Source organism: Ipomoea triloba, chromosome 10 (assembly GCF_003576645.1).
Source record: "Ipomoea triloba cultivar NCNSP0323 chromosome 10, ASM357664v1".
NCBI classification, from domain to species: Eukaryota; Viridiplantae; Streptophyta; class Magnoliopsida; order Solanales; family Convolvulaceae; genus Ipomoea; species Ipomoea triloba.
In genome coordinates this window covers 8,689,022-8,712,606 of record NC_044925.1, presented here as the reverse complement: position 1 = coordinate 8,712,606, position 23,585 = coordinate 8,689,022, and the positions used below count along the sequence as shown (strand labels likewise).

General features: G+C 38.3%; 2 protein-coding genes and 1 long non-coding RNA gene across 4 annotated transcripts; all 3 read left to right on the top strand.

Annotated features, from left to right (window-relative positions):
• Nucleotides 1-86: 86 nt before the first annotated feature.
• Nucleotides 87-5,202, top strand: LOC116033102 (increased DNA methylation 1-like). The gene is made up of 8 exons (XM_031275856.1): nucleotides 87-273; nucleotides 1,524-2,083; nucleotides 2,892-2,994; nucleotides 3,097-3,188; nucleotides 3,941-4,182; nucleotides 4,316-4,402; nucleotides 4,704-4,803; nucleotides 5,023-5,202. The coding sequence occupies exons 1-8, from the start codon at nucleotides 87-89 to the stop codon at nucleotides 5,200-5,202; spliced, it is 1,551 nt and encodes a 516-aa protein (XP_031131716.1).
• Nucleotides 5,203-12,371: 7,169 nt separating this feature from the next.
• Nucleotides 12,372-12,956, top strand: LOC116033101. Its single transcript, XM_031275854.1, has one exon. It carries the CDS (start codon nucleotides 12,372-12,374, stop codon nucleotides 12,954-12,956), a length of 585 nt encoding a protein of 194 aa, XP_031131714.1.
• Nucleotides 12,957-20,439: 7,483 nt separating this feature from the next.
• Nucleotides 20,440-21,574, top strand: LOC116033505. Of its 2 annotated transcripts, none has more exons than XR_004100859.1 (3): nucleotides 20,440-20,697; nucleotides 20,780-20,919; nucleotides 21,367-21,574. It is a non-coding gene; the product is annotated as an uncharacterized LOC116033505 (long non-coding RNA). The 2 variants fall into 2 exon arrangements; XR_004100860.1 differs by having other exon boundaries at nucleotides 20,780-20,923.
• Nucleotides 21,575-23,585: the final 2,011 nt, after the last annotated feature.

Below are 23,585 nucleotides of genomic sequence, written 5' to 3'. Positions count from 1 at the left end.
TTTTTTTTTTTTTTTTTTTTTTTTTTTTTTTTTTTTTGTGTGTGTGTGTTTAATTGATTTGAAGCAGATATAGAAAGCAATATATCATGGCTGAGAATTCAAGTAGAGGGAGGCAACAAAGGAAAAGTGATAGAGTGTCATCCAATGACTCTGATGATGACAGAACTAAAGACCCCGATTATGAACTAAGGTTGTCTAGAAGACATTCAAACCGTAATACTCCTCCCATTAGGGATGCTAATCAAGAACCTGTGGCACAGCATACGGCATCAGGTATATATGGTTAGTTGTGTCCATTTTATCACTGAAATGTCTTTTAATACATTAGTATTTTGATCATATTGATGACCTATGTACTGATAGGCTACTATGTAAATAAATAATTTTAATAATTATTTTAATTTGTATTTGATTAATAAGTGATTTCATTATTTTTAAAACAACTAATGAATATAAAGAATTTTAATTTGTAATGAGGCAAATTCAGGCAGGGAGGGAGGGATGGAGGGGAAAACATTTATTATTATTATTATTATTATTATTATTATTATTATTATATTAACTTATATTGGAAAAAGGAAAATGATATATGGACTCTTAGAAAGTAAACTCAGACACATGTCATGATTTTATTAATTGAGGCTAGAACTGTCATGTAAGTAGGGAGTAATAAATGAATTAGAAATTGAGAGAAACATTAAAAAAAAAAAAAAGTGACATATAACAAATTAAACTTGTGTCACATTAAGGGTGGCTTTTGTTTTTTTCTTACAAAAAGAAGAGCTGTCTCATACATATTATGAACATATACAAATGGTATTGTTTGAGCATACATATATAAATATAATATAAACATAAATGTGCAATCCAACTATAAGATGAAACACATACTTTAATTTAGTATGGGCGTGTTGAGAATTTCAGCATGCAATCATGACTCATGTATTCCATCTTAAAGCAGATAATATAAAGTTGGATTATACATTTATATTTATATATTATACATATTATATTACTAGTATTTTTTACGCGCGATGCACGAAAACTAATGCCCAATATTAAAACATTAATAAATACAAATAATTAACATTTAAAATTTGAATTATATATACACAAATAATATATGTATTTTATACACACATATATGATTTACCATTAATAGAATTTTAATTAAAATATAATCAACCATTAAATAAATTATATAATGATTATAATAAAATGATAATTAAATAATAGGAAAAAGATATGATAGATATAGGTATATGGTAATAATGATGGAGTTAAAATTAACGGTGTTATAACGGTGTAAGGGTAGTTTTGTATAACAAGAATATAGTAGGGACATTTTTGTCTAATAACATTGAAGTGTACAACATTTAAAGCAAAATGTATACATTTATTAGCATACCTAAGAGGGACATAAATCAAAGATATAACCTTGATTGAGACTTATTATGTTTTTAGATATGCTCAACACTTTATCCATTCATATTTGCCACTAACGTACCTTGTTCGTTCTGCAGAGGCGCCGGCGGTTCCTAACGTGAGACGCAAGCGCGACCGTTCCGCCAGTGAAAACCGTGATGATGAAACGACAGGTGAAGCTTGGAGGGGCCGTTTTAGGGGGAATAGCAGCAAGCCATCATCGTTGAAACCTGCAACCATCCTTTCATGGCTCATTGACTCTCAAACAGTTGAAGAAAACGGAGAAGTTATGGTTATATCCGCCATGGATGGGAACATAATAAAGAAAGGGAAGATAAAGAGGGAGGGGATATTGTGTTGTTGCTGCACAAAAACACTGACACCTCAACAGTTTCACGCTCACGCCGGAGGAACCTCGTCATCAGATGATCAAAACCCTAATTACGACAGAATCCTCATCTCAGGTTCGCGGAAATCTATGTTGTCGTGTATGGATGAGGCGTTGCGTCATCCTAGTGAGCGCCACAATCGTGAGACAAACTTTATCAGTGCAGAGGATACGCATGATTCTGGCTGCATTCTATGTGCCATTGGTGGTGATCTCCTCTGCTGCGACAGCTGTACCTCAACCTATCATCAGGCCTGTATGGATATTACGGTGAGATAGAGATCCAAAACAAATATTATTTCTACTCTTATTATCTCTTTTTCAAAGACCTTGTGGTCAAGTGGCATCCGGTCCCGATTAACACTCCCACATAGATGATGGGAGTGGAGGCGAGCCTCAGTGGAGGCAACGGTTGACACTGTCTCTTTGTGCTTCAGTAGGTTGAGAAAGTAGATATGAACAGATACTACATCGAGCCTCAGTGGAGGCAACTGGGAGTCTCAGTGGAGGCAACTGTTGGCACTGTTGACTCTTTGGGAGCCTCAGTGGAGGCAACTGTTGACACTGTTGACTCTTTGGGAGCCTCAACTGGCACTGTTGACTCTTTGGGAGCCTCAGTGGAGGCAACTGTTGACACTGTTGACTCTTTGTGCTTCAGTAGGTTGAGAAAGTAGATATGAACAGATACTACATTGTAATAGAGTCAGTAGTAAGTGTTGGGTGGCCAAGTCTAACATTATGTGGCAATAGGAATTGTCGGGCTAAGGGTGCCAAGTCTAACATTATGTGGCAATGGGAATTGTCGGGCTAAGGTTGGTAAAAGGTTAAGTCCAACAGCACCATGTTGCTAGGAAAATTGTTGGACGAATGCTGGTAATTAAAGGCTTAAGTCCAGTACCATGTGGCTGGAGAAATTGTTGCCCGACATCTTAGCTCTTAAATATGTGATAGCTATCTATAAGAAATTAAAGTTGCGCCTTAGCTTCACTATTAATTAAATTAAAGCTTTTGGCTTAGTTGTAAGTGTTTAATTCAAACACCAAGCAAATAACTTTTCTTTTTTGGTCACCAATTTCAGGAGGTTCCAGAGGGTTCATGGTATTGTCCATATTGTATCTGCAAGTTCTGTGGAGAAATGGATGATGATTGGATGAACAAATGCCATCAATGTGGCAGGAAATGTAAGCAATTGAATAAAGTCAATGTTTGATTTACTCTCCTTACCGAAATTGTGGGAAAAACAAAATTATAAGTTAAACAATATTTTCATTGTTATTGAACAGATCATTTGAAGTGCTGTCAAGGGTTGGAAGAAAGAGAATTTGATCTAAACATGGTCTCTCATGCTCTTTACTGTGACCAGAATTGCATAGAGGTGAGCTATATATATATATATATATATATATATATATATATATTCATTTTTACATTTTACATTTTGTGCTTCATTTTCTACTACATGTTGAGGTGTCATCCTTTGATTGATTTAAACAAAAAATTAGACTTTTGTTTTATTCAATCACTCATTTTTCTTTACTCAATAAAAATTATACACATTACAGGAATTATACTCCATGAAAATACATATATCATTTCCCTTTGTTCACACAAATGCATGTGTGTGTACGTAGATTCTACAAAAAGATCAAGTCTATTTTGAGATGTGGGCAAATTAAAATGTTTGCATTGTATCATAAGGTCAAATAAGCTCTAATGAAGAGTAATTACTAATGTTTTGTGGTCTAAAACTAAATGGGAGTAGCTTCATTTCTTAGAAAAGATTTTGTGTTTGAGCATCCTGAATGAATAATAGTAACACTGTCAGGAATGTTTCTTCTTTACTAGCTAGGGTTTAACAATAATTTAACTTCTTATTAGTTAAAACCCAGTGTGTAACTATCTTAGCTTATCTATAACCAAGAACTCTAACAATGTGTGATACAATTAACTTTTTCTCCATTATGTTATACTTTATCAAATAAGGAATCCCAAAGAAAATGAGTAAACATGAGTTTCTAATTAACATGTGCATTATGTTATGCAATAATCATTTTCTTGCTTTCATCCAGATAACCGTTTTATATTATAGATTTTAATGATGTATTTTATGTTTTTGTTTCAAAAAAGGTTTCTGTGAAGCTGGAGAAAACATTGGTAGGAGCAAAGAATGAACTAGAAGAAGGGTATTCATGGACTTTACTCCGTCAGTTAGATCATCAGCACGGAGTGTACATTGATAAAGATTATCAAAGAATAATTTGTGACTCCAAGCTCGCTGTTGCTTGGAGATTAATGGAGGATTCTTTTGGACAAGTCTTTGATAGCTACACAAAAATTAACGTTATCAAAAACGTCATTTACAACTGCAGGTATATATGTACTAGCTTGACACTATAGAAATTTCTATAACATCATGAATCTAAAGTTAGAAAAGAAATTTCATTTTTGAATTATTACATTATATAGTGATAGATACCTTCTGTTTCATTTAAACTTTTGCAGTTCAAATTTCAATAGAATTGACTTCAAAGGCTTCTACACCGCTGTCTTGGAAACAAATGGGGAAATAGTTTGTGTTGCAGCTCTAAGGTAATAATCATCATCAAACATATATGGTATATATTTGTTATATATGTGTCAATTTGGTTCGTAGTATATCATATAACATAATTAATCTCTGAAATGTGAACATTTGAACATATCTATATGCTCTTATTTGGTTTAAGGGAATGCATAGTTTCTTTACACAATGCGAAACTATTATCATATTAATGAGAACCTCATCCCCGTCCTCCCCCCAATTTTTTAGGAGTGTTTGGTTCAAACTATGTTATATCACAAATTTCAAATATGGGAGCTTTTATGTATATAATGTTGTTTTAATTTATAGGATTCATGACAAAAAGATTGTTGAAATGCCTTTCATTGCTGCCCATTTTGCTCATAGACGTAAAGGGATGTGTAGAAAGCTTATGATTGCTATTGAATCTGTAAGTTATTTAATTTCTTTTTAAAATTATATTTTTATAAGTAATTTAGTTTTAATTTCCTTTCTCGCTTAAATTAAGTCATCATACACGCATATTGCACGTGTTCCCATATGATCAAACTAACACATTTATTTCTCTATATGAATCTTTTCTTTTTTAAAAAACTATTTTTTGATTTCCCAACATATATGGCATAACGGTGATGTATATATTTTGCAGACACTTTGTTACCTCAATATTGAGAAATTAATCATCCCATCTACACCAGAAAAGACAGAAAGTTGGAAGAAAAAGTATGGATTTGGTGTATTGGATGACGAAACAAAGAAACAGCTAATAAACTACAATACACTGATGTTCCATGATGCTGTTAGACTGCAAAAGATCCTCCTTCCTTGATACAAATGGACCAAACATTAGCAAGAGGTATTTAATTTGATTATTTAGGCTTCCATTAAATGAAAATAATAAAATTTAAACTAATTGCCTATTGACTAAGGATTCTTTCAGTATATTTTAGTTGAAATTATGCTTTAGCTAATTGAAAATAAATTGAAGGAGCAATTGATGAAGAAGAAGAAGTGGTTGATAATGAAGAAGAAGATCAGAGGAAGATTTCATTGAAATTTGAAAGTCAAGAAGAAGTGTGTTGAACTCATTAGGTTGTGATAATGCTATGATATGTTAGAAGACTAAGCTTCATATTCTGTATGATTAATGCTGGATTATATGGTAGATTCTTTCAAAATGTGTTGTATAGCACATATATATGAACCACACTACACATGCACTCTTGTTTCTACTATATATAAGAGTAATAGGTACGTAGGATAGGGAGATGTTTACATGTTCTGGTTTTGATTGTGTTCAATTTTATTTGAATTATGATTGTATTCAATTAATTGACTTGAATTACCATGAGGATGGAATTGGAGTCAATTGGTTGACCGCATTTTGATTTAATTAGTGTTTCCTTGAGAGAAGAAAATTGGTGTTGCTGGAAATTAATTTTTTTTTGTGGACTCCGTAAGAAAAAAAAATTCAAAAAAGAGGTGTTGGTGCGCGCCGCGCACAGCAGTAGCTACCAATAGGCACGTGGATTGAGATATATATCAAAATATATCAAATACTGGATCGGTATTAAAATTAATCATATGATAATTAATCTATATATATATATATAATAACAGAGGTGCCTAAAAGAGTTTTCCCGTCCAAACTGAAGGGCATTTTAGTAATAATATAATTAAATTAAAATAATTCTTATTTTGTTAATAATATAATTAATATAATTAATATATCACCCTACTAATCAGTCAAGTTTTCTAAACCACTCCCCATCCCCACCCCTCTTAATTTCTTACCTTTTTCACCTCTATCTCTCTCACTTCCTTAATTTCTATATAAACTATTGCTTATAATCATAATCATATAAACTAGAGAAGTGGGAAACAATGATTCCTAATTCGTATTAGAATTAAGTTTTCGGTTTTCGAAAAAAGTTTTCGAGACCATCGGCGACGAGATTCTTTATCACAAAGATAGGATCAGAGTCCATCTTGATTGGTTTCATCACTCGTGGGTTCTCACCCAAAATTAACGGTAGGTTTAGCATGCATCCAGGTAATTTTATCGGATTAGATGCGTTATTGCATGACTATATTGTCCAAACTTAATACTTTTTTTCGGCCAAAAGTTGTTGATATGACTGCATTACAATTTATTTCAAATATTTCTACGGTTACTCCAAGTACAATTTCATATACTGAATCTGATTTTGAAGTTTCATTATCATTGATGAAAGGCCCCTCATGTGAATTATCTAGCTTTGAGTCGTGGTTATTCCTTCCCGTTTAAAGCGATGATTTTTCTGATCTCTCTGTCTTCATTTTTCTGCTTTACTATCATTGTTCCAGAATTTAGAGTGCTACACAAGAAAATGTGTGGCTCACGTGTGATTGGAGAATGAGGAGTGGTTAACTTTCTGGCTTTCTGCTGTGATATACATGACAAGATTTATGTTTATTTTTATCTCTACTACTCTACTATATCATTTCCGAAAGATTGGGGCTGCAAATCTATGTTTCATTGTGCAATTGTATGTCTGCTACTTTGCTATATCATTTTCGAAAGATTGGTGCTGCAAATCTATGTTCGATAGTGCAATTTGTATTTTTAACAAAAGGGAATGCAAAAATAGACGTACGAAAGAATGGACTATGGATTACATTTTCATTAATACAGTTTGAATTTTTGAATAAAAATGAATAGGCAGCATGGGGTACGTAGTGCTGGCTAAGGAAAGGAAAGGAAGTGAAGTGAAATACTAGTGAACCGTACCCCTCCATCCACATCTAAAAAAAAGTGAAATACTATTTTTATTCTTATTTTTAACCAAAAGAGTGCCATTTTCCCTAATAATAATTCTTAATATAATAATAATAATAACCGGATAATATCAGGAGTGATTATTATTAATAAAGGCAAATTGCAATGAAAGGAAAGTAATGCCAATTGCAATGATTTAATAAAGGCAAATTGCATACAGTAAAAGAGAAATTCCAGACTAACATACATTATAAAAAAAACCAATAATTCTTAATCGGATAATATCAGGATTGATTATTATTAATAAAGGCAATATTCATCTTGATAATGTATTGTACGCAATATAAAAAAGGCAATAATTTTTTTACCAATTACATTTGATATGGAACTTCAAAACAATCTTCATCACCTCAACATTGATCGCACAAATCCTTCTAAGCAATATTCATCTTCTTTAGTGCAATCTTCATCTTCTACATTTGCAGATAGCTTTAAACTTCAAAGCAATCTGCATCTTCTCAGCACGTACTGATCGCACAAATCCATAACTATTCTCCAATAGCAAGAAAAACAACACAATATTATTATTAAAAACACAACCATTTCAGCAGTGTTAAGAATCACAACATAAAGTTCTCACTTATGAATTTATATTACAAATAAAAATTTCCCACATTAAAAAGTAGTGAAAAATGAGATTTGAAAAAAAAAAAAAAACAAAAGCAAAAAATGTACAATTCGTTTATTTATAATGGTCAGACTTAAGATTCCACATTAAAAATTATATTTATTATTCTAATTAAGCTAATCATTGTACATATTACTATACATATATTACTATTTTCCGAATTTAAGGAATTAATTGAATAGATTTAAATATAATTTAGGAATAATTATTTTGCTAATTAAAGAATTAATTGAATAGATTTTAAACTAATTGAATGTTGTCTGGCAAATAAATTTAAAAAAAATCATAAAATTATTAAATTAATTGTAATTAACTATAATTATAATTTTTTTTAAAAAAATATGATTATAATTATTATTATTCTAATTACTGAATTAATGAATTAATTGTAATAAAGAAAATAATGATCCATACTTCATATTAGTACACTATTGATTATAATTATTATTCTAATTAAACTAATAATTATACATATTACCATACATAAATTACTATTTTCTTAAATTAAATAATTAATTGAATAAATTTAAATGTAATTAAAGAATTATTATTTTGCTAATTAAGGAATTAATTGAATAGATTTTAATATGATTAACTAATATTTATTATGATAATTAAATCAATAATTAGACAAATTAATCTACAGATATTATATATGGTAATTAAGTCAATAATTACACAAATTACTCTCTCTCTCTCTACCTCTCTCTCTCTCTCTCTCTATATATATATATATATATATATATATATATATATATATATTACTAATTATTAAACTAATCTCTCACCTTTTATTTGGTTGTTTTTATACTTATCCTAATATACTTTTTATCTAATCAATTTCAATACTACTATATAAATCATGCATTTCAAGAATTATATAACCTTACCAATTCCACACATTCTGCTATATCTCACTGTTTTAGCCACATAACAAAAAATATACAAATTAGTATCCGAAATTAGTATACTATAATATTAAAGAATAATAAATTAGTTTTCAAAAAAAGAAAAGAATAATAAATTAATTGTAATTAATCTACTAATAAACCAAACTTCATATTAGTGTGTACGAAAAATATTATTACACTATTCCACATCTTTTAATAGCCTATTTTTATACATGATAATTAACTCAATAATTAGATAAATTACTATACATATATTACTAATTAAGCCATTTTCTCACCTTTTATTAAGCTGCGTTTATACTTTTATATATATATATATATATATATATATATATATATATATATATATATATATATAAAGGAATTAATCTAATTAGAATTATAATTAAGGAATTAACAAATTAATTGCAGTGAAGCTAATAATGGTCCAAACTTAAAATTAGTACACTAATAATTATAATTATTATTCTAATTAAGCTAATAATGATACATATTACTATACATATATTACTATTTTCTGAAATTAAGGAATTAATTGAATAGATTTAAATATAATTAAGGAATTATTATTTTTCTAATTAAGAAATTAATTGAATAGATTTTAATATAATTGAATCCGGTCTAACAAATAAATTTTAAAAAGATCCATACAATTAATTAATTAATTGTTGTATTAAAAAAATTAATTAATTGTAGTTACAATTATTAGTATTCTAATTGAAGAATTAAGAAATTACTTGTAATAACTCTAATAATTGTTCAGAATTCAGATTAGTACACTAATAATAATAATAATAATAATAATAATAATAATAATAATAATAATAATAATAATAATTATTATTATTATTATTATTATTATTATTATTATTATTCTAATTAAGCTAATAATTATAAAAATATTACTATTTTCTAAAATTAAGAAACTAATTGCATAAATTTAAATGTAATTAAGAAATTATTATTTTGCTAACTAAGGAATTGATTGAATAGATTTTAATATGATGGACTAATAATTATTTTGCTAATTAAATCAATAATTAGAAAAATTAATATAAAAATATTATATATAGTAAGTAAGCCAATAACTAATAATTAATAGCATAAATATTAATATAATTAACTAATAATTATTATAGTAATTAAGCTAATAATCACACATATATTAGTATAATTAAAATTGAACATGAGTCATTGGATTTTTTTATATACCTACAATTAATTTTTTGATTACACACACACACACACACAAGGTATAATACTATGAAAAAGAAATTATCATTCATATTCTCCGTGTAATTACAAGGTAATTAAGGAATTAATTGTAGATATTACTATAATTGACTAATAATTATTATGTTAATTAAACTAATAATTATACAAATATTAGTATATTCAAAATTAAACATGAGTAGTTCAATTTATTTTTATAATAATTACAATTAATTCATTCAGATATGGATGGGAAGGAAAAAAAATAAAGGCCATATGGTGAAAAGAAATACACTAAAGGTATAAAAGTATAATTATACAAATATTATTATAATTGCGTAATAATAATTTTCTAATAATTATTATGGTAATTAATCTAAATATGTTCCACTGGATTTATTTATTTTAATAGTACAATTAAATTATCTATCTTTTTTTCTCATATTTATTTTAATAATAATATAATTACATAAATCATATTTCATATCAATTTTTTAAAGATATTTACAGACAAACGAGTCATGTATTATTCAATTAATATTAGTGATACTTTTGCATATAATCAAATAAATGTATACTTTCAAATATTAGAATTGTTTATAACTTTATCTTTAATTTTATTATCTAAATATATAATAAAAAAATTTAACCGTGCATCACACGGGTAATTTACTAGTAATTAAAAATGATATTTTATAATAATGTATTTAATTAGTAAGTAATTATATATCAATCACATAATAATTACTTTTTACTCTACCTTAATTGAAAATTGCTATTCATAGCAATTGATCGAGAGATGCTTGTATCATGAGACATACAAATTTAGGAGGGAAATTTAATATTAAGAAAAATTGTAATTTATGCCCCTCATACCTATGTCAATTATCAATGTCCTCGATGAACTATTAGTTATGTAAATGTAGTCCCTCAATTTTTAAAACATGACATATATTGCCCCGGCTTCCTCTAATAGGAAGAAGGAGAAACATTATATTGTTGTCAGTGGAATTAGAACAAACGAAGAAAGAAAAATGGAGGGAAAAAAACGTGGTCTTCGAATAGGAAAACCGGTGAGTAAACACATTTACACCACTAATAATTCAAAAAATGGACAATATATGATAGGGATAAATCCCGGTCTATTTGTACCGACCTCCCGGTCTACATCCGCTCCAAGGATGTATTGACGTCTCCAGTGCCCGTCGTTAGCCCGGTCAGACTGTCGTCCCGACCTACATTTATACCCTATGTTGGGTTGGAACCTTGGCTCATGCAGGGCTGACACATGGCTACCGAACGGTTGGACCAGCACACGGACCGGTGCATGTTCGACACGCGTAGCGCATGCCGTTAGGCCGGAACTCCTCTCAAGGCCACCTATAAAAGGCGCATTTATTGCAGGCAGGAGGACTTTTGGCTGTTTTCATTTCTAGATAGTCAAAGAGATTGGGAACCTCTGATCCACTGTCACGTAGACCGGTTTCGTATAGGGTATTTCTACTTGTACCCAATTTGGTATTAATACAAGAGTACTTACACCGTACATCGGTATTTTACTATATCATTTTGGCGCCGTCTGTGGGGACCGAAGTGTAGAAGCCGACCATTGCGTTTTCTATTTTTCGGTCTCCGACCATTACCCTTATATGGACTACTTCGCCACTGCTAACCTAGAGTAGGAGGCACCATCCGATCTACGATCCCGGCTCAGCTCTCGTGATGAGCCGAACAACATGGTGAACACGGCTGGGGCACCAACTCCTGACCTAGTCAATGTCATTCATCAACCCCAGGCCTTCCCTATCCCGGTCGGGCCGGTCCCTTATCAGTACCCGGAGTACCCGATGGATCCAAGCATGCACTGGTGGGCTAATTTGCCATGCTTCTATCCGCATCCCTACGCCCCGTCCTTCCCTTTCCAATCGATGCTGCCCGTTCAGCATCACGTTCCTCAACCGGAGACCACCACGATCGAAGCCGCTGCGAAGGCGACGCCCGGGCTGCGAAGAGCTCAGTCCGAGAGACGTCCGGTATCGTCCAGATTGCACGAGCCGATCCCTGTGCGCTGCCCGGCGCTCTCCCGCTTGAGCAGTTCGGGGACCATGCCACCCGCCGATCAGGAAGACCAGCCGAGGGTGAGCGCCTTTGATCAGATTGATCCTCTTGTTCGGAGGAGGTCAGGAGTTGTTGAAGGAGGGCGTATGTCTTTGGACTTGCCGACCGCTAGCGACGGGGATTCAAGCGAGGCCAGTTCGTCCAATTCTCGCCGCCACCGTCGTCGAGATCCGGCCCGTCCGTCCGGCCTATCACGTGGAATCCTAGATCAAGTCCGTGCTGAATTCAATAGATGGAAACAAGATTAAGGTGATGACAGATCGACTGATCGGGCAAGTAACTTGTTGCGAACACCTTTCACTCAAGATATCATGAGCCAGCCCTACCCCATTGACCTGCGCGTCCCCGGTGACAAAGATTATGCCGGACGCTCTGATCCTGAACAACATGTTAACTCGTATTACGGTAACATGCTTATGATGGTGGTGTCGGAGGCCGTCATGTGTCGGGCATTCTATTCCATGTTGACCGGAAGAGCGGCAGAGTGGTTCAGAACCTTGGAACCAGAGTCCATTTCCAATTTTCGAGAATTGGCTTGGAAGTTCGTTCAAAGGTTCGCCATGTCTAAAACCGTTAAGAAACACTTTACTCACCTAGAAAATGCCAAGCAGCGGGAGGGAGAGCCACTATCCGTTTTCATCGAGAGATGGAAGATTGCGATGACGGAAATCGATCCGGTCGACGACGCCACGGCGATTAATTTGTTACTGGCATCCCTGCGGGCCAGAAATATGTACCAGGACCTAATCCTCCGACTGCCCCTCTCTTACGAGGATGCCATTCGTAGAGTGGTTGAACACGCCACGGCCACAGAAGCGAACTCGGTCAAAAGGATGATGGAGACAGGAGGACCGAGGAGAGATCAAAATCAGAGAGATCGATGCCCTAACACCTAGAGGCAAAAAGACCGGGATGGAAATCCGATCTACACCCCATTGAGTAGACTGGTGGCAAAAGTACTACAGTACGCCCAAAGTTGCCATATGATTCAGTACCGGCATATCACCGAAACCGGGGGCATGATACGAAGGAATGCCATGTGTTGAAGGGCCTGATTGAGGACTTGCTGCAGACTGGAGAGCTAGCCTAGTTCGCAGAAAAGAAAAAGAAAGGCCGGCGAGGGTGGAAGAAGTTCTTTAAGAAGGACAAGGATAAAAAAGACAAGGGCGCCGACCAGGACCGAGAACCTCCCCCAACTAGTTCAAAGCAAGTTATCAATGTCATCTTTGGCAGACCGGAGGGCGGTGACATAGCTGGGGAGCGCCGTAATTGGGCTCGAGACTTACATGTCTGCCTGGTCGAAGAAGTCAACCCTGAGAAGAGGCCAAAGTTGGAGCCGATAGTATTCACGGATCGGGATTTGCCGAACACCACTGATTGCGCGACTGAGGCTTTGGTCGTAACCATTGACATCAACGGAGTGGACGTCCAGAGGGTCATGGTGGACACCGGATCGAGCGTCAACGTCATGTACCTGGAGGTCTTTCGAAAACTCTAGTTGGACCGATCCGAGCTGACTCCCGTCAGGACCCCGCTTTTCGGCTTCACAGGAGCCCTGATCCATCCGGAAGGAGTTGTACGCCTACCAGTAGAGGTCGGGACTGTTCCGAAGGTACTCCGAGTAATGATGGAGTTCGTCGTCGTCGACTTGGCTTGTGTCCACAACGTTATATTGGGGAGGTCGGGGATCTCTCAACTCGAGACAATTATTTCCATGTCGCACCTTTTCATGAAGTTCCAGACCCTATAAGGCATCGGCATGGTCAGAGGTGACCCCCAGTCGGCCAGACGTTGCTATGTCAAGGCGGTACAAAAGCAAGACGCCAGCAATTCTACGGTAAACACCATTACTAAGAGAAAGGAAGACGATCGAGTCGAGCAGCCCGAGCCGTCGGAGGAAGTTGAAGTGGTTGCCCTATCTGATTCCCGGCCTGATCGAACAGTGAAGATCAACGCGGCGCTAACTGCAGACTTGAGGATGGCAATCATTAACGTTCTCCGGGAGTACTCCAATATTTTCGCATGGGGCCCGGAAGACATGCCAGGGATCGACCGCCGAACCATTTGTCACCAACTGGCAATCCGGCCGGGGTCGAGGCCGGTAAAGCAAAAGCAGAGACATCTCTCTACCGACCGGCGAGAATTCGTCTGGAATGAAGTAAAATCCTTTGCCGCTGCCGGGCACATTCGGGAAGTCCATTACCCCGAATGGTTGGCGAACGTGGTCCTGGTCTCCAAGCCTCCGGCCTGGTGGATGTGTGTAGACTACACCGATCTGAACAAGGCTTGCCCGTTGGACCCGTTCCCTTTACCCAACATTCATCAGATAGTGGATGAAACGGCAGGAGCCGAGCTACTAAGCTTCATGAATGCGTTCAAAGGATACCACCAGGTCATGATGGCCGAGGAGGATGAAGCAAAAATGGCGTTCATTACCCCGGACGGGTTATACTATTACCGAGTGATGCCGTTCGACCTACGGAATGCTGGAGCTACCTATCAACGAATGGTGAACACGCTGTTTGGAAGTTTGATCGGCAAGACAATGGAGGCCTACATTGATGATATGCTGGTAAAGAGCACGGACATGCACGATCATGCGGCAGATCTACGATAGAGCTTTGAGATCATGAGGCGACACTGACTGAGACTCAATCCAGCCAAGTGTACCTTCGCCGTCCACACCGGGAAATTTCTTGGATTTATGATGACGAAAAGAGGAATAGAGCCCAACCCCGTGAAAGTAAAGGCGATCGTGGACATGAGGCCGCCGACCACGGTCTAGGAGGTCCAACAGCTGACCGGTAGGTTGGCCGCCTTGAGCCGTTTCCTTTCGAAGCTCGCTGAATAGGCACATCCGTTCTTCTAAACTTTAAAGAAGACATCCGCGTTTGCTTGGGTGGAGGAGTGCCAAAGGGCCTTTGAGAGCTTAAAAGAGTACCTCGCTTCGCCAATAGTGTTGTCTCAACCAGAGCCCAAGGAAGAGTTGCAGGTCTACCTATCGGCGTCAGACTGGGCGGTCAGCACGGTACTTTGCAGAACGGATGCTGATGGCGTGCAGCGCCCGGTCTACTACATTAGCCATGCACTCCAAGGGCCAGAGCTACGGTATTCCCGGTTGGAAAAGGTCGTCTTTGCCTTGTATACGGCCGCGAAGAAGCTCACTCCTTATTTCCAGGGTCGGGTAATTCGGGTGTTGACGGACTAACCCATGGGTGCCATTCTCCGAACAGCAGCGTCTTCCGGTCGGTTGATTAAGTGGGCGATGATGTTGACCCAATTTGCCATTGATTACCCGCCCCGACCTGCTATCAAGGGGCAAGCTTTAGTCGACTTTGTAGTTGAGTGCTCGGCGAGAGATAGTACGTCGGTGGCGAGCGACCCCGAGACTAACCCGACCGAGTGGGAAATCGCGACATACGAAGGATTTAAGGTCAATTACGCCCTGTCACTCTCCTTTTTGCCGACGAACAATGAGGCTGAATACGAAGCTTTCATAGCGGGCTTACGGAGCGCTCGATCCTTGGGAGCCCGGCATGTTAGAATCCGGACCGACTCGGCCCTAGTCATTGGCCAAGTCACTGGCGCCTTCGAAGCGAAGGGAGAACGGTTGGCCCGGTACCGGGATCATGCCTTATTGATCATGGGGTCATTTGACGCGTGCGTCGCCGAACACATTCCGAGAACGGACAACGCGGACGCCGACATGTTATTCCGGTTGTCTCACGAGGCTTCAGAGTACATTTCTAAAGTAGCTCGGGTGGAAGAACTTCAGACTGCTTTCATTGATGCGTAGCCCGTGGCCCCAATAAGTGAAGAGAACGATGACTGGATCTCCGATCTTCGATCGTATATGGAGGCCGGGACTATGCCAGAGGACGAATAGAGGGCCAAGAAGGTGAAGTTGCGCGCTCCTCGATTTCAGATGGTTGAAGGCCGCCTTTACCGACGATATTACAGAGGTCCACTGATGAGGTGTTTATCCCGATTCGAGGCTGAGCTTGTGATGACCGAGCTATAGTCCGGACTTTGCTCCGCCCATCAGGGGGGCCGGGCCTTGGCCAGAAGAATTATGCTAATCGGATATTATTGGCCTTCGATCCAATTAGACTGTGAATTGCTGGCCAAATCGTGCGAATCGTGCCAACTGTATGCCCGGACTTCGGGGAGGCCGACAACCTTTTATCACCCGGTCAGTTCAGCCATCCCGTTTGCCAAGTGGGGCGTGGACATCCTTGGACCTTTTCCCCATTTGACTGGATGCTGGCGCTTTATAATCGTAGCTATCGATTAGTTTTCAAAGTGGATTGAAGCCGAGCCTTTGGCAACCATCACGTCTCAATAGTGTGCCCGTTTCTTATGGAGGAACGTTGCTTCCGGGTTCGAGGTACCGGTGCAGTTGGTCACGGACAACGGGATGCAGTTCGAGGGAGAGTATTTCAAGAATTTCTTATCAACGATCGGCACCAGGTCGATCCGGGCTTCCGTGGCTTATCCTCAGGGGAACGGCCAAGTAGAGATCGCCAACCGGACCATTTTGGAAGGCCTTAAGAAGAAGTTACATTTGGCCGAGCGTAGTTGGGCCGATGAGCTCCCGTATATCTTGTGGTCGTACTAGACTACACCTCGTGAAGCGACCAAGGAAACGCCTTTCGCGATGTTTTACGGCGCTAAGGCCCGTTTGCCCGTGGAAGCATGGATCCCAACCTCCCGGGAAAGAGCTTACGACGAATAGGGAAACGACTCGATGTTAGTATCCGAGCTGGATTCCTTGGAAGAAAGAAGAGACGCCGTGGCCCGGAGGGTGGAAGAATATCAAAAGAAACTGAAGGCACACCGAGATTTCCGTGTTCGACCGCGCTACTTTCAGGTAGGTGATTACATCTTGCGAGAAAGGAAGGCTAGCAAACCGCTCGAGGGCGGGAAGTTGGCTCAGAGTTGGGGGGGACCGTATGTAATCTCAGTAGTTGTAAGGCCAGGCACATACCGACTCGAAACTACGACCGATAAGGCCGTTGATCGCATTTGGAACTCCCAACACCTAGTCCATTTCTACCATTAGGACTTTTGTAAGACCGGGAGCCTGCGAGCCCCGATTTGTTTTGCCCTGCGAGGCCTCGTGATGTCATATGTAGACCTTGCGCGGTCATCTTTCTAATTAATGTAAGTTGCCGATCCTCGGCTGGTTTTACATTTTTCTTTACGACTTCGTGCAACCTTTGCACCCCGGGAGTAAGGTGCCCGGTTACCGGTCTTCGAACCTTAATGGTGAGGGTAAGGTACTCACCCCGGAGTAAGGTGCCCGGTTACTGATCTTCGGACCTTAATGGTGAGGGTAAGGTACTCACCTCGGAGTAAGGTGCCCGGTTACTAGTCTTCAGACCTTAATGGTGAGGGTAAGGTACTCACCTTGGGAGTAAGGTGCCCGATTACTGGTATTCGGACCTTAATGGTGAGGGTAAGGTACTCACCCCGGGAGTAAGGTGCCTGGTTATCGATCTTCGGACCTTAATGGTGAGGGTAAGGTACTCACCCCGGGAGTAAGGTGCCCGGTTATCGGTCTTCGGACCTTAATTGTGAGGGCAAGGTACTCACCCTGGGAGTAAGGTACCTGGTTATCGGTCTTCGGACCTTAATGGTGAGGGTAAGGTACTCCCCCCGGGAGCAAGGTGTCCGGTTACCGGTCTTCGGACCTTAATGGTGAAGGTAAGGTACTCACCCTAGGAGTAAGGTGCCCGATAATTGGTCTTTGGACCTTAGTGGTGAGAACAAGGTGCTCACACTGGGAGCAAGGTGCCCGGTTATCGGTTTTCGGACCGTAGTGGTGAGAACAAGGTGTTTACCCCGGGAGCATGGTGCCCGGTTATCGCATGGTGAGGTCCTCAGACCGATCAGTGGTAGGAGTATGTGTGCCGCTTGTGCGAAATACGCGTGTGCGAAATAAAACGCACGACGGTTACTGGTCAAATGATCACACCTTAAACTAAACCACGCGAATAAAAACAAACCGTAAGAATGAAAGTAAGATGCGAAAATCATATAACAAGAGAAATGCAAAAAATTTTATTCATAAAATGACCTGAAGGTCGTCAAAATGAGGTCATGCCCGGCACAACGAGGCCGGGCTCTCGGTCATGACCTTTAGGTGGCTCGATGCTCGGTTCCGTGACAACTTCCGCTGTTGGTCCAGCGGAAGCCTCAACGGCCGAGCCTGAAGCTTGCTCGTCGAAGACCTTGGAAAAGGAAGTCGGCCTGGGGTCGGGAACGTCTTCGGGGAGCACCGCCAAAAGCTTGGGAAGGTCGTCATCGTCGACCGAAGCTTCCAAGGCCGCCCGGACATCGTTCTACATGGCCTGCCGACCCTTTGGTAAAAACCCAGGTCCCGAACTCGTATATCAGGTCTTCCCTAATGGGTGTTCGAGATATGGCGACGAGAACAGCCTCTCCGGTTTCACGACCCTGACAAATATGTTTAGCCAACAGAACGGGATCCGTCAGCAGTTTTTCGCTAAGCTTCGCTCGCTCCATGATCGTTCTTCCGGTCTCTTCGGCCGTCTTCAGTTTTGCTTCCAACTCCTTGAGCTTTTGATCCCACTTCGCGAGGGCCTTCTTGAGTAGAGTGACTTCCCTTCGGTGGATCTCGTCGCCGTCCTTTGCCCGAGAAAATAGGTCGGTGACCGAGTGCACCATCTGAACAAAAAAACCTTTTAATACTAGAGACCGGTAGGAGGTACAGGAGAAAGCGAGTAGAGAACGTTTACCTGTATAAGGTCACGGGCGATGTGCTCCCCAACCAACTCAGTCGACCACCCACTCGTCTGCTCCGGGGGAGGCGCCGCCGCGCAGATCCTGTTTAGTAAAGCAGCCTGGGACTCGTCCCGGTGCTTCATGAGCACGTCGATCACCGGAGTAGTGGAGCCCGAGCCGTCGCGGCGCGTACGTTTGAGCGGCATGACCTCCTCGACCTCGAGGACCTCTTTCTCTTTTCCCCACTTAGTGACCCAGGGAGCTACCTTCTTGCCGCTCGACTGACAGGATGAGTGGCTGTGAGAGGTAGTCCGGTGAGGACCAGCGCCTCGACACCAGTACCCCCGGTCTTTGGCGGATCGCTCTTCTTGGATCCTAGGCTAATCTTCGTGGCCGGTGCAGGAGGTCGAGCAGAAATGGGAAAATTTCTCATCGCAGCTGAAACAAGCAAATAATATTATAAGTACAAAGGGCTGTACGAACCCCGACCACTTCCCGATCAGATTCGCTGACCCATAACAAACCTGACGATCTGGCCTCAGGCGGAGGAAGACCGACGATATGCGAGAAGATGCCTAGTGCACTATTTCTACACCTGGTCCAGGGCATTCTTGGTTCGCAGCCATTGTAGTACTCCTGGTTATTACCACCGGCGGCGACGGCGAACTCATTGTCGCGGTTGTAGAAGCAGCGGCGGCGGTGAACTCCTTCATCATTATTGTTGTTGTCCTCAGGCCAGTGACATAGGCAACAAGGTTATAGTTATTGGGAAGCTTCCCTGTTTTTTTCTTTTTTCGGCTGTTGCTGCAAGAAAGGAGAAGAAGAACGTCTTTTTTTCCTTTTTCCGATCGTCACTGCAAGAAAGGAGAAAAAGAACGGCGAAGAAGGGAGGAGAATGAAGAAGTAGAGCTTGAAATGACCCATTTGCCCTCACATATAAGTAATTAAAAATGGGTTATGTTTTTCCAGCCAAATTTGATCGGTGATTTGGCCGGAAGGACCAAATCTGTTAAAAAAGCATAGTTAAGGAATTAATTTGTTAGTTTTTAAAGTCAAGTGTTGCAATTAACAGGAGTCCTATAGTTATAGGACCAAAAGTGCAATTTACTCTTATCATATTTGTGAGGGCATAAATTACAATTTTTCCTTAATATTACTCTTCATACCCTTGAATATTATTAGATGATCTAATAACACAAGCTAATTGATATGTGTGCACATTTTGATTTAAATAGCGTCTTATCAATTAGCTAATTGAAATGTGCGTTATGTCATGTAATACATTTTTTTGGATAATACTTTTGTGAGACCGTCTCACGGGTCACTACTGAAAATTTTCATTTTTTCGACCTCATTTCCGACCACCCAAAATTTTGGTCGCAAAATATGACTTTTTTTTTTTACTTTTATTTTTCTGTCCAAAAGTTACGGTAGTTGGAAAGGCCGACCACTTTCATATAGTGGTCAGAAATTTTTTTTAACAAATTAAAATTTTGAAATTAATCTCTTTTTTCCGACCACCAAATACGGTCGGAAATGTTTATTATTATTATTATTATTATTTTATTTATTCAAATCGCAAACATGATGAAAACACACTTAGTCACTTAGCTCTTTACGCAACGCAGCTGCCCTAGATCGTCTACGCTTATGAAGCCCTCGATCGTCTTTGCAGCTACGACTAAACCTTCTTCTCCCTACCTCTTATCCTCAATCGACTACGCAGATTTAAACCTTCTCCTCCCCAGCTCTTATCCTGTATCGACAATGCCTTCTCCTCCCTGCTCTTCTCCTTAGTCGACGATGCCTTCTCCTCCCTTTGCTCTTCTCCTCAATCGACGACGCCGGCCTTCTCCTCCTTAGCTCTTCTGCTCGATCGATGACATAATGGTTAGGGTTCTTTATTTCTTAATCTATTGTTAGGGTTCTTTATTTATAATCTATAGTTTTTAGTTATTTTTAATATAATCAGGAAGGTATAAAAGAACGAAGCTCCGGATCTGATTCAAAATAGATATGGCATTGACCTTCACTTCGAATTGGGGAAAGTGGCTTCTTTTATATCTATCAGGCATTCGGGTAGGCTATCTACGATAGAGATTCCAGAAAACAGTATGTATGACTTTCTATTCGTATTGATATATACATTTTGCTATACAAAGATGAGGATTATATATATGCTATAAAAATGTGGATGATGAATATGTTCTAGAGTGAATTTTACTATTGACAGTTAAGAGTGAATTTACCTTTGAGATGTGTTTGTAGTTTACTTTTGAATGTTAAATTTTTTTTTACTTATTTCTGAATACCAGGCTTGTTAGTTTTTATAGATGTTTTAAATGTCTATGATTTGTAGAGGTCTAAGTTTAAATTCTGAATTTTGAATTTTAGTGTCATAGTATGTGCAGAATGTTTTTCTTTTATAGTCACAACTAGAACCTATCTATGATCAATGTAAGTTAGCTTAGACAGTGAAGGTGCTTTGTTGATTGAAATTCTTTTACATTTGTTTTGTCATTCCAATTTGCAATTTCTAAGCTATGTGTGGTATTGCAGGTTGCTCAGGAGATTGAATCAAAAGCTAAATTCTAGAATGACTTTACAATCGACTGAGATAGACACTATAAATACATTTTCAGGGGGAACTCACTCATGGCAAGTTAACTAGAACCGAAGGTTGAGAGGGATTTTGATTTGTAAATTTTTAATTTTATATTGATGAATTCTCTTCAAGCGAAAGAAATTGTTTATATGTTTTTCAGCAGATACCTTACCAGCATGTGACTTTTTTTTTTTTTCTTTCATTTCACTACAGAGGATCCCCTGTAGTGAAATGATTTTTTATTTAAAAAAAAATAGGTACTTTTCTGACCACCATTACTGGTCGGAAATTCTGAAACCAAAGAAAATTGTTTGGTTCGGAATTTCCGACCACTAGTGGTCGAAAAATCTGAAATCTATCAATCTTTTTGGTGATCGTTCTTTCCGTCCATGTTAGAATATCAGATGCTATTTCCGACCATCTTGACAGGTGGTTGGTAATAACTACAGGTTTTTTTCCGAAGCCAGAAGTGGTCGGAACATGAGTTTTCGACCAAATTTAGGCAATAAAAGTGGTCGGAAATTACTTAATTTCCACCCGTGGGTCTTAATTCATGAGACAGATCAAATATTTAATTAATGGGTAAAATATTTGATTAATGGGTCGAATTTTTGACCTCATTAATCAAGGATCCGACCCATCTTACGGATTGAGACTCGTGAGACAGTCTCATACAAGTTTTTGTATCTTTTTTTTTTGCTTTTATCCAGATAAAGGTTTTATAGCTTTTAGTGATTTATTTTATGTTTTTGTTACAAATAAGGTTTATGTGGAAGTGGAGAAAACATTAGTAGGAAGAATGAATTAGAAGAAGGATATTCGTGGACTTTGCTCCGTCTGCTATGGTGTGTACATAGACGAAGATTATCAGAGAACAATTTGTCACTCTAAGCTAAGCTCGCCGTTGGCTGGAGATTAATGGATGAATCTTTCGAATGAATCTTCGATAGCGACCCAAAAATTGACATCAAAATTGCCATTTACAATTGAGGTTATGCACTAGACAATGAAACAATTTCTACAACATCGTATAGCATGATTCTAAAGATAGAAAATAAATTTCATTTTTGGACTAGGACATAGTGATAGCCAACATTTTAATTTGGAGTTGTGTTTTATTTTATTTTATTTTATTTTTTTCATTTAAACTTTTGCAGTTCAAATTTCAATAGAATTGACTTCAAAGGTTTCTACGCAGCTGTTGCTTGGAAACAAATGGAGAAATAGCTTGTGTTGCAACTCTCTAAGGTAATAATCATCAAACATATATATATATATATATATATATATATATATATATATATATATATATATATATATATATATATATATACAACTTGAAAATGCAATTAGGTCACTAAACACTCCAAATACATGCAATTCAGCTAATAGCAGGTTACCATTCATTTCATCAGGTAATCTACTTACATAGACGGTGGCATTTTAAAACAATTTTTAATAATATAATTTAAAATTAAAAATTTAAAAGTCAATTAAAAAAAAAAAAAACAAAAAACAAAAAACAACGCTGGGCTGGCCGGCGGCTACCCCTTCCCCTCCACCCTCCTCCGAGAAGTTAAGTACCCGAGATGGTTGCCAACGTAGTGCTAGTTGCAAAGCCGCCAACTCGTAGGATGTGTGTCGACTTCATCGACCTAAACAAAGCCTGCCGGTAAAGATCAGTTCCTTCTTCCGAGGATTGATCAGATGGAGGATGAGACGGCTGGCTGTGCTTTATTGAGTTTCATGGATGCCTTTCGAGGATACCACCAAATTTTCATGCATGCGGCCGGTAAGGAAAAGACCTCTTTTATAACATCGGATGGGGTTTATTGTTATCGAGTGATGCCATTCGTGTTGAAAAACTCCGGTGCGACTTACATTCGAATGGTATCCCACCTCTTCAACAACCTGCTAGGAAAATTGATGGCGGCGTATGTAGACGACATGTTGGTGAAAAGCTTGAAAGAGGAAAATCATGCGGTCGACCTAGCCAATAGCTTTGAAGTTATGGAGAAATATAATTTGCGGCTGAACATGAAGAAGTGTGCCTTCGCGGTTCAAGGGATAAAGTTTCTAAGCTATATGGTTACTTGGCGAGAAATCGAGCTAAACCCTGAAAAGTTTAGGGCCGTTCTAGATATGCAACCGCCTAAGTCTATCAAAGAACTGC

Bases quoted from the DNA above. Each gene is read 5' to 3' on its own strand.
- LOC116033102 (XM_031275856.1), top strand. From the start codon at position 87: ATGGCTGAGAATTCAAGTAGAGGGAGGCAACAAAGGAAAAGTGATAGA. The intron at 4,403-4,703 runs GTAATAATCATC...TTTAATTTATAG, and splicing joins GTTTGTGTTGCAGCTCTAAG to GATTCATGACAAAAAGATTG. The intron at 4,804-5,022 runs GTAAGTTATTTA...TATATTTTGCAG, and splicing joins TTATGATTGCTATTGAATCT to ACACTTTGTTACCTCAATAT.
- LOC116033101 (XM_031275854.1), top strand. From the start codon at position 12,372: ATGAGCCAGCCCTACCCCATTGACCTGCGCGTCCCCGGTGACAAAGAT.